General features: G+C 54.8%; 1 protein-coding gene across 1 annotated transcript; it reads left to right on the top strand.

Moving 5' to 3' along the window:
* Window positions 1-79: 79 nt before the first annotated feature.
* On the top strand, window positions 80-6,927 carry LOC130586959 (terminal nucleotidyltransferase 5B-like). Its single transcript, XM_057387896.1, has 2 exons — window positions 80-525; window positions 4,391-6,927. The coding sequence occupies exons 1-2, from the start codon at window positions 343-345 to the stop codon at window positions 5,408-5,410; spliced, it is 1,203 nt and encodes a 400-aa protein (XP_057243879.1). The 5' UTR covers window positions 80-342; the 3' UTR covers window positions 5,411-6,927.
* Window positions 6,928-10,821: the final 3,894 nt, after the last annotated feature.

The raw sequence follows: 10,821 nt of genomic DNA, 5'->3' as shown, positions 1-10,821 counted from the left end.
AATTGGCTGGGGGCCGGGCCAATGGGGCGCGGAGCGGGGCTATATAAGGCGCGGCGGGGGGCGGGCGGGCGCAGCGCTCGCTGGTGCTGAGGGCGGGCGGGGGGCGGCCGGGGCTGCGTCTGTTGAGTCCTCGCGGGCACCGACCGCGCTCCCGCCGCGCCCCGCGCAGCCCCTCGCCGGCGCCACTTGCGCTTTGTCGTTTGGTTTTTTTTGTTGTTTTTTTTCCTGCTTTTGCCTCTATTTTTGAATTTTCCTCCCGCTGCCCTCTGCGGCGGCGCTTCCGGCGGCTCTGCGGGCGGTTCCGGCTGAGGGCTCCTCCTGCGGCGGCGATCGGCGGGGGCGATGCTGGTGGCGGCGGCGGCGGGGGCCGCTGCGGGCGGCGCGGAGGAGCAGCGCGGGAGCCGCTTCAGCGTCCTGACGTGGGAGCAGGTGCAGCGCCTGGACCAGATCCTGGGGGAGGCCGTGCCCATCCACGGCCGCGGCAACTTCCCCACGCTGTCGGTGCGGCCCCGCACCATCGTGCAGGTGAGCGCCGGGCCCGGGGSTGCGGGGGTGCGGGCCCTGCTCCCTCGGCCCCTTGGACTCTGCCCCGCTCCAGCGGGGGTCAGGGAGAAAATAAAAGTGCTGAGGCGGCGATAAGCGGCCCGTCGGGCCCCGAGCCAGCCCGGCCGGGCACCTCGGCCTCCCCCCGCCGGGCCCGGGGCACAGCGGCCGCTGCGGGCCCGGGAGCACGGGGAGCACGGAGCTATTGTATGTATTGTATGTAACATATATATATGTTCGGCCTGGGAGGCACCGGAGATCGTGGAATGCCCTCAGCTGGGGGGGCACAAGGAATTCAGCCCTGGATCTGCGCAGGACACCCCCAGAAATCGCACGGTGTCCCAAAGCATTGTCCAAATGCTGCTTCACTTCKGGCGGGCCTGGAACCCGGGAAAGGCGTCTCATTAGGGACACTTCCACTAGAGCAGGKYACTCCAKGTCCTGTCCAGCCTGGCCTGGCTGCTCCATGGGCTGTTAAAAGCTTTGGGGGCACCGGGCCCCCTCATCCGGGGGTGCTGTGTGCTCAGCTCACCCCATTTCCCTTTCCTGGGGGTCCTGGTGGGGTTGGTCACTGCCAGCAACCACAGCAGGAATGTCTGAAGCTGGAAGGACCCTTCTGAAAAGCTCACATGTCTTTAAAATTCATGCCCCATGCCTGGAGCTGCTGCAGCTTGTGCCATGGATTCTGCTCAGCTTCCTTCCCTCTCACATTGTTCCTCCTCTTTTTGAATGAATATGTTGTCCTAAAAAGCAGTGGAATGTGTGTGGCCAGGGCAAAAGKGCTTTTTTTTTGGAGCTGCTTCCACGAAATGGCTTTGTGCAGGTGGACATGTTGGACTCGTGTTGGAAGTGGCAGAGTTATTAATTCAAAGGCCAGATCAAATGTCTGTGTCCTTTGATTTCTGGGCACCGCTGGCAGAATCCTCCAGAGCCTGCTGGAGACTTCAGCTCGTTCACCAGCTCCTGTTAGTTTAGCCATCAAGTAATAACTGTGTTTAATATTAAACTAACAATGTAGTTCGAATGAGCTGATGCATATTCATATTTGGGAGGCGACTTCATTCCTCAGTAATGACTCATCAAATGTAAAATCGGGCATGTTGGCTTCTAATTAAAAAGCCTATTCACGGTGCTAAAACCCAACCGGCTTTCACAATAACCGGGATTTTGGAGCCTCAGCTGCTTGAGAAATAGYTCGGGAGATGGAAAGGTGACATTTGAAAGGCTGGTTTGGAATTCCTCGAGTTTCTGCCGCGTCTGTTGGGGGCAGAAGCGCCGGATTTTGAGCTGAATGACAGATGAGAGCTGCAGGCTCTGCACTGGGCCAGGGCAGCCCCAAATATTCCAGCAGATATTCCTCGGTGCTTCAGCAGRGCTGCCCAAAAGGATGCTGCCCGTAGCAACTTCAAACACGGGATAAGTGAGGGCTGTAATTGTGCAGGCAGACCCTGTGTTTAGGGCTGACTAAGCTGGAACAAGTAACCCAAAAGGCAGTTATTTATCCTGTTGTTGTTGTTGTGGGAGGTGGGAAGCGGCAGGTCAGGACGCAGCAGGATTTGCTCCTGCCTGGCTGTCAGAGTCAATTATCCCAACCACACGGAAGGTGAGCTGCTGTTTTGGGAAGCAGGTCAGCAGCTGGCTAACCCTGCAAATATCCAACCCTCTGGGCAAAAATGCACCCTGAACCCACTGCTGCAGCCAGGGGGGACGAGCTCGGGGTGGAGGTTGGTGGGTGGAAGCTCTGGGGAATGGCAAAGGGCTCTGCTCCTGCTGCTCTGTGGGTTGGGATCATTTGGGACAAAGCTGACCTGAGCAGCTGGGCTTTTTCTGTTTCCTGAACTCATCTCACAGGGACAGAGCTGGGGAACTCGAGTAAACCTGGAGCTTATGGGTCTGGCCTGAAGCAGGTCCGAGCTGTGCCCGGAAGGGGGTTAAGCAGATGCTCTTTGGGGTTAGGAAATTAATCTGGAACGAGATCTTCTCCGAGCACCRGGCCCAGCTCTGCATCTATCACTTAGTGACCTATATCTTGTTTCTCTAAGCCTGGGAGCACAAAACTCCAACTCCACGAGCAGTGCTGGAGCCGTGCCCCGGCTGAGTGACTCCAGTTGGCACCAAAWGCAGAGCAGGAGGTCCCCTGGGTCCCCTGGGTGATGTCTGTTCCATTTGGGGCAATAACCCTGTGTGTCTTCCAGGAGCAGAATAATTTTTTCAATCTACCTGCCTTGGAAAACAACTTCTTTSAGTGGCTGGACTGGCTGTGCTGGTGGGATTGGGGCTCCCAGTGGTGAATAGTTGCCTGGTGAACTGTTGCCTGACATGTGACAGTCACCACTGGCCTGGCGAGGAGCCCAGCTGTGATCCCAGCCCCAGCAGGGATGGCTCATGGCAGGGACAGGGGAAGCACCACCAGAGAAGGTTCCTCGTGAGCCTTAACAACCTTCCAGGTGTGAAAACATCCATGGTTTGTTCTGAGAGGCTTTTGCAAAGGCAGCAGAACCTGCTGGTGACTCCTTGGCTCGGTCACCGAGGGTCTGGGATGGGATGAGGATTTCACAGTCCCTGACCTTTCCTGTGTTCTTCCTTCCAAACAAAACTCACAGAGAGAGGGGCACTTTTACAGCTGCTGAGACAGAGCTGCAGTGMTTCCAGTCTGCCCCAGAACTGCTCAGGGCCACCTCAGCCAAGAGGACTGGCCCTTCTGATAAAGTTTTGAATTAAAATTCGCATTTTGGGCTGCCAAAACGCAGAGTTTGTGGGCCCTCTCAGACTAGGGCAGGCTCCCAGGGCCGAAGGGCCCAGTCAGACTGGCTCTCWGTGATCCAGTTTGTCCATTTGTGCCCCACGCTTCATCTCTTCATCTCTTCCAAGCCATAACCTTGCTCCAGGCTGGCTGCTGCTTGGGACTCCCAAGAAAATGGGAAATGGCTGGAGGGGAACATGAAAGCAGGATGAGAGGTGGGAAGGGCTTCTGCTGGAAGGTGTAAATCTAATCTTCCTGGGATCTTTGAGCTGAGTTAAACTCAAATTATAAGCTTGTGTCCAGATAGTTTATTTTATGGTCTTGGGGGTTATTTTAGCCTGCTGCTTGTTAAGTAATCAGGCAGGTGATTCAGCTTCCCTGTAAATGAACAAAGCTTTGGAGGGGCTGCTGGGTGTGCCAGCACTGAGCAGGCAGCATTAAAATCACCGGCGTAACACCCGTAAGATGAAAGCTGCCTCCTGTGCTTGATAGCACGCCAAGCTCAGCATGAAGCTCTGACACACTGGAAATTGTTAGGATACACTTACTAGTTGGGACATGAACTTGCACAGGCCTGGCTGGGGCTTTTGAGCTGCTCTGGCATCTTGATTTGCCTTTAATGAATCTTGACAGGCTGAAGGGGATGGCTCAAAGGAGTGAGCCACCCTGATTAAATCCACRGGGACTGCTGCAAACTGTGCTGCCACCTCCTCTTTGGGGTCACTTTGGGGTGCACTGGTCTTGGCTTGGTGGCTGSAGCCAGGAGGGGAGGAAGAGGAGAGAGCCCACCCCAAAAAAGGGGGTCAGGTAACGTGTCCAGGTGGGTGTGGGGAAGGCAGGGAGAGCAGACAGTGCCCTGGAAGCAGCACTGCTGATCATGTGCAGGCAGATCCCTCTAATGCCAGCGACTCAGCAAAGGAGAGCTGCCCCCAGTGCTGGCAGCCCTCGGGATGCTTTCCAAAGTGACCTATTTCCAATGGATTAGCTTTTTATTTCACTGTCTTGCACTGGAGTGACCCATATAAGCGCTGGGAGTGAATCCTGCTGTCCCCAGGCTGCTCAAGGATTCCTTCTTGGCTCTCACTGCCTCTSTTTCTGTCTCAGGTTGTCCGCAGCCGCCTGGAGAAGAAAGGAATCCCAGTGCACAACGTCAGGCTGAATGGCTCAGCTGCCAGCCACATCCTCCACCAGGACAGTGGCTTGGGCTACAAGGACCTGGACCTGATTTTCGGCGTGGATCTGAAGACGGAGGACGTTTTCCAGCTGGTGAAAGATGTGGTGATGGATTGCCTGCTGGATTTCCTCCCTGAAGGTGTCAACAAGGACAAGATCACCCCCATGACCCTGAAGGAGGCCTACGTGCAGAAGCTGGTGAAGGTTTGCAACGAGACCGACCGCTGGAGCCTCATCTCGCTCTCCAACAACAGCGGCAAGAACGTGGAGCTCAAATTCGTGGATTCTCTGCGGCGCCAGTTCGAGTTCAGCGTGGACTCCTTCCAGATCATCCTGGACTCGCTGCTGCTCTTCGGGGAGTGCTCGGAGACCCCCATGGCCGAGAACTTCCACCCCACGGTCACCGGGGAGAGCATGTACGGGGACTTCGAGGAGGCCATGGAGCACCTGCGCAACCGCGTGATCGCCACCAGGAACCCCGAGGAGATCCGCGGCGGGGGGCTGCTCAAGTACTGCAACCTCCTGGTCAGGGGCTTCAAGCCCAAGTCCGAGGTGGATATGAAGGCCCTGCAGAGGTACATGTGCTCCAGGTTTTTCATAGACTTCTCCGACATCGGCGAGCAGCTGAGGAAGCTGGAGTGTTACCTGCAGAGCCACTTTGTGGGCATGGAGAGCAACAGATATGACTATTTGATGACCCTGCACAGGGTGGTCAATGAGAGCACGGTCTGCCTCATGGGACACGAGCGAAGGCAGACCCTGAACCTCATTGCCATGCTGGCTGTCAGGGTCCTGGCTGAGCAGAACATCATCCCCACCGTCACAAATGTCACCTGCTACTACCAGCCAGCCCCTTATGTCAGTGAAATAAACTTCAACTACTACGTGACCCACGTGCAGCCCTTCCTGCCTTGCAATCAGTCTTACCCCACGTGGCTTCCCTGTAACTGAGCCAGGACTAACGCCAGGGTCTGTCCTCCAAGGTACTCCTTGCCTTGGGGGGTTGGGAGGGTGGGGAGGGGGAAAGAAATAAAACCTACAGCCTTCTAGAACTGCAACAAGAGGAAATTCCTGGACTCTGGCTTGAGTGTCTCGTTCCTGGAGGTGTTGGAGCGAGGCCTGTCTGCTGTACACTGTGACGGGAGGTGCAGTGTTCTGGAAACGACTCCCTAGGGAATTGTGGAGGCTGGGGTGGGTGGGGTGTGTGAGGGGAGACTGTAGAATTACGTTAAGGTAGAGCTGCACTGCCCTGAAATGGATCTGCATTGTGTTGGTTTTTTTTTTAGTGCAGGAGGTGTTATGGGTGTGCAAACTTGTGGTTTCTGCCGAGAGAAGCCAGAGTGGCTAATTCCTTTGAAGGACCAAAGAATCCTGTTTAAGTGCCTGTAACAATACAAACACAACTGTACTGTAAACCTTTATTATTTTTTGCGAGGGCTGACGGCCCAAAGCTTGAGTGGGGAATGTCTGAAGAGGAAAACGTTTCTGTTGTGCGTGGGGAGGGTCGCCAGATCATTTCTTATCCTGGCTGAGGCCAGAGCAGGTTCTGTGTGGCAGGGTTTGGGTGTCACTGCTGCCTGTGAAGGACCAGTGGAGCAGAGAGGTGCCCAAGTGGGGCTGCACAAACCATGGAATGGCTGAGTGGAAATGCCCAAAGTGAGGAACGCTGGGCAGGGGGAGCATGGTGGAAAATGCTGTGCAGAGCTTGCTGGAAAAAAGGCAGCAGGATATAGCTGAGTTCCTAAATGATGAGGGAGGTGATTTGTCCAGGAGCCTGTCCCAGGCTGCCATACCTAATCCTGTCTTTTCTAGGGGAATTTGAAATGCTGCTCTTCCTATTTTATTTTTTTTTTTTTTTTGGCATGCAGTGTGTTTTTGATGCACAAAGCCAGAGTTCAGCTGGGCTGTCGGGGAAGGTGAGGCTTGTCCTTTGAAGCACAAACCATCCAGGTCAGTCATTTCCAGCCTTTGCTGTGTCCTCCAGGGAGGTGGACAGACCTTCTCCATGCTGGAGATATCCCTTGGACAGGTCCTGTCTTCAAATCAGCCTRTTCCCAGCTGTGTGAGCCACTGATAGCATTTGAAATTCTTTCTCTAGCTAGAAATGGAGCCTGGGCTGGCGTGGGTGAAGTTAGTCAGGCCTTAGGAAAATAAATTGTTTTCTAGACAGACCCTCTGATGTTTTGAGGGTTTGCCTCTCAGTTCAATTGGTTTTGAAGTTGGGTGTCTGGAGCAGAGGAGTTTTTCACGGAGGTGCCAGGGCTGCTGTGCCCCTGATGTGGGCAGGGAGGGGCAGGCACTGCCCAGGGATGCTGCTCCAGCAACACCACAACTCCCTGGTGCTTCCTCCGAGGCCACCTACTCGAGAACCTTTACTAACTTGTTGTTTGTTTTTGTTCTTTTGTTCCTGTTTTGGTGACAAAACTGTAACAGTTGGGCAGATTGAAATAAAGACTAGAATGTTTATAGCCAGATTGGTACCTTCTTTGGGGTAGGGGCGATGTGGAGGGGTGTAAAGGGTGGGGGTGGCTCTCGTGTTTAGCAGCACTAATTCAGCTGGAATTGCTGCAGCTCTGCTCCTGCAGTGGGGCAGTGGCACTGACAGTGCAGTTAGTGCAGGATTTTAGCTGCCCCTCTCMCAACAGCTTTGCCTTCACCAGCCCCATCAGTCCCCAGAGCCCCATCCCTGTGATGGGAGCCTGAGATTTCCTGATGCAAGGTAAAATTGGTTTAAGGGCTGCTTCTGGGAGCACAAGTGTGCTCCCTYGGTGGCTTCAAGGAAGATGAGGTTTTTTTCTTGCGTTTTAAGCTGAACATAGTTGCCATGTAGCATGTTTTTTACAGGCTGCTCCTACCCACAGACACACTAAACTGAGATTCCTTCCTTCCCTTCGAGATGTCCTGAAAGATTCCCTACAACCAACAAACAGCTCGACAGGGTGACTTACATTGAGATTGCACTTTGGATTTCTAGAGTGTGCRTGGTGGGACTCTTGTGAATTGGTTGAACCTGAGTTTTTCTAGACCTTGCAGTGATACTGTGCTGCCTCCTGTCAGGGGGCAGTTGGAAGATTCCAGTAGCTTGAATGGCACTTGATTTTTTTTTTTGTTGTTGTTGTTCTGTTTGTTTTAAATGTCTTTTTTTTCCTACACTTGTATCACTTGTCATGCAATGGGCTTGACATAGACTCACTAGATTCTTTAGAATCTGTTACGAATAAATACAGTGTATTCAAAATTGTTGGATTATTTTTATTTGCTTGTCCATCCGGGTAGAGTGATGAGGAGATGATGCTGCTCCCACCAAACCCCAGGAAGCAGCTGGAATGGGGTGAGCTGAGATCGGGGTTGTGGATGTGCCCMGGTGCTCTCTGAGTCCCAGGAGGTGCTGAGGGAGGTTTCCATTTATAATCTGTTCTTTGCTGTTGTGCATTTTCCCTTCTCCTGGTGCTGCTGGAGGGGGAGGGTGGCCGTAAGCGTCACCATGAGGTCCCTGTGGTGGGGGTGGCTCTGGGACATTCTCCCTCCTGCTTTTCTGGGGTTTCATTCCCTGCTGGTTCCTGGGAGCAGCCAGAGCTGTCTGGAGCAGTTTAGACTCRGTTCTGGTGTGTGTTTGCCCCACTGCAGTGGCTCCTGTTGGAGCAGGGGAAGGTTTGTCTCCCAGAAAAGCCGAGTTCTGCTGATGTCCAGGCCAGATTCCCGTGGGATGGCTGGCACTGGCTGCAGCTCCTCCAGCCCTGGCTGCCCTCCAGCCTGAGATGAAGTTTCACTTCCCCCTGTCAAGCTCCAGGCAGTTCTGGTTCCACKGCAACAATGGAGCTGACGATGTGCCAGTCCCTCTTTGGGACAAACTTGCTGGCTCTGCATCTCCCAATTTTTACAGTCCCGGGCCAGAGCTTCCCTGTGACAACAGGGCTGGGATGTTCTTGCTGGGCTGGCACTGTGAGAGTCCCTGTCCCTGCTGGAGCAGCCTCTGCCTTTGCAGAGCTCATTTCTAGCTGGSTTTAGAGATGTTTCCCTTTCTGGCACGAGCCCAGCACCATCTCCTGCCTTTCCCAAGTGTGTCCCACGTGTGGAAACGGCTCTGGAGTGTCTGAGACCCTGAGCTGTCTTCAGTTCAGTGTGGGTGGCTGTTGCTGCTGYTGGTGCTGTGGTGAGTAAGCTGCCAGTGGATTTGTGACCCTGAGCAGAGCAGCAAAAGCCCTGACAGAGTCGGCTGGGCATTGTTGGAGCGGATCAGACCGTACAAAAGGATGTTGGTGGAAAGTACTCGTTGTGATCAGAAGGGACCTATCAATGTTTRCAGCTGAGATTCCGATCCCTCTTTTGTTAAATGTCAAATAAAAATAACCCCTATATATTTTCTCACAGCCTGTAGTCTGTCATTATTTTCCCCTTTGACAGAGGGGGCAGTGGATAAGTCAGGATGGGTTCTGGTGGATTCCTGTGATGCTCAGGAGCGTTGCTGAGGCCGGCTGCGTGTGGGGTGGCTGTTCCTTGTAGTAACTGTCCATAAATGCCGTTCCTATATTTAGCTGGGTGTTGTGGGCAGTGCCGGGCTCAGGGGCAGAGCTGGAGCTGTTGGTCAGTGCCACACGTGCTCTGCTCTGAGCTGTGGCTGATCCGTGCTGGAGATGGAGCCAAACCTCCTCAGCCCTGGAGCGCAGATCACCCCGTGCGGCTTTTCCAGCTGCGGCTTTTTCTCCTGGAAGGACACCTGGCCGTGCTCCAAGCTCGCTCAAACGGCAGGAATTTGTCTTGACTCCAGCATGCAAGAAGCATCTTGCTGCAGCCCTCCTGCTCCCAGCCATCCTTAATCTGCTGGCGCCGTGCCGAGGGTGGCACCAGCTCTGTGCAGGCGGCTCGCTAGACCCAGCACGGCATTTCAATTTTATTTTAATCTCTCTATTGAGCTTTTCCTTGCAGCGCGCCAGCGTTTCTCCCTGGCTGCCCTTCTCCTCCTCCTCGTCGTGGTCGCGGAGCCGGCGGGGCAGCGCGGGTGTGAAGCTGCTGCTGGAGAGAACAGTCTGTCTGTGTGGCTGTGTTTGCCATTTATAGCCCTGTTCGGGCTCAGCACGCGGCTCCTTTCGCTCCGGTGCCAAGCACGGGACAAACGCTCCATTGATGTGCCCGTTCCCCGAGGGTTCTGCACTCTGAGCTGCCCGAGGATGGCACAACCGCCCCGAGCCTGCGGGGGATGGCCAGGGGTGACAAATGTGCGGGACTCTGCTGTGGCACTGACCCCCGATCTTATCTCCTGGGCCTGCTGCCGGCTCTGCTTCGGGCTGCTCTGCTCCAAAAACAGCATTTGTGCTCCTGCTGGAGCCCTGGAATGGCCTGGCCTGGAAGGGAACCCCACAGATCATTGAGGGAACCCCACATATCATCAAGGGAACCCCACAGCCCATGAAGGGAATCCCAGAGCCCATCAAGGGAACCCCACAGATCATCAAAGGAACCCCACAGACCATCAAAGGAACCCCACAGCCCATGAAGAGAACCCCAGAGCCCATCAAGGGAACCCCACAGATCATCAAGGGAACCCCACGGCCCATCCAGGGAACCCCACAGCCCATCAAGGACAGCCCCAAAAGTGTCTCTGAGTGTTGGCCAAACGCTTCCTGGCCTCTGGCAGATTCTGTACCATGTCCACTTCCCTGGGGAGCTGGTCCATGCCCAGCCACCCCCTGGGTGTARAACCTTTTGTGTGCACAGGTGGAGGAACCTTTGAAAAGCTTTTTCTTTTCTTCTCTGTACATGGGGTATTTGCACTGTCCAGCTCCAAATACAGGTTGCCACGGACTTTGGCTGACAGCTCCATGATTTTCATGACAAACACCTTCTCTCACTCCTTGGATCCGGCCTGGAATGAGGAGCTCAGGCATTCCCTTCCCTTCTGAGCCATCACAAGCAGAGATCAGCTGGTGCAGAGCTTCCTCCCTGCCCCGCAGCATTCCAGCTTCCCCCAAAATCCCAGCGTGCCGGATTCCTGCTCTCCCCTGCTCYTTTCCTTGCAGGAATGAGCCACACGTGGCCGAGCTGGGGTGGAAGTTGTTCTCTCAGCTGGGTGGATCCCCGARCCCGGACACACATTCCAGCTTGTAGAAACACGATGGCCGTGACAAATTTGATTGAAATCCTGTGCTGGCATCCCGAGGTATTCACAGGAATGAYTGACAGCTGCTGCAGAGGCGTTTCCTTAGAAAAGGAGGAAAAGAAATCATCAGCGCWGCCTTGAGGTGTTGCACAACGGAGCCGTGAGATCGGCCAAGGACGGGGCGTCCTTGCTGAGCCCCAACCCTGCAATGCCAACCATGCCCAGGGGACTTGGTGACATTCCCGGGGGGACGGGGTGGCACAGG

The sequence above is a fragment of the Malurus melanocephalus genome, unplaced genomic scaffold (genome assembly GCF_030028575.1).
Source record: "Malurus melanocephalus ecotype Western Australia unplaced genomic scaffold, MMel_1.1 scaffold_1426, whole genome shotgun sequence".
Lineage (NCBI taxonomy): Eukaryota > Metazoa > Chordata > Aves > Passeriformes > Maluridae > Malurus > Malurus melanocephalus.
Note: the sequence above shows the minus strand (reverse complement) of the source record. Positions and strands in the feature narration are given on the sequence as shown.

Excerpts from the sequence above, each read along its gene's own strand:
- LOC130586959 (XM_057387896.1), top strand. The coding sequence starts at position 343 with ATGCTGGTGGCGGCGGCGGCGGGGGCCGCTGCGGGCGGCGCGGAGGAG. Across the intron at positions 526-4,390 it reads GGCCCCGCACCATCGTGCAG|GTTGTCCGCAGCCGCCTGGA; the intron begins GTGAGCGCCGGG and ends TTTCTGTCTCAG.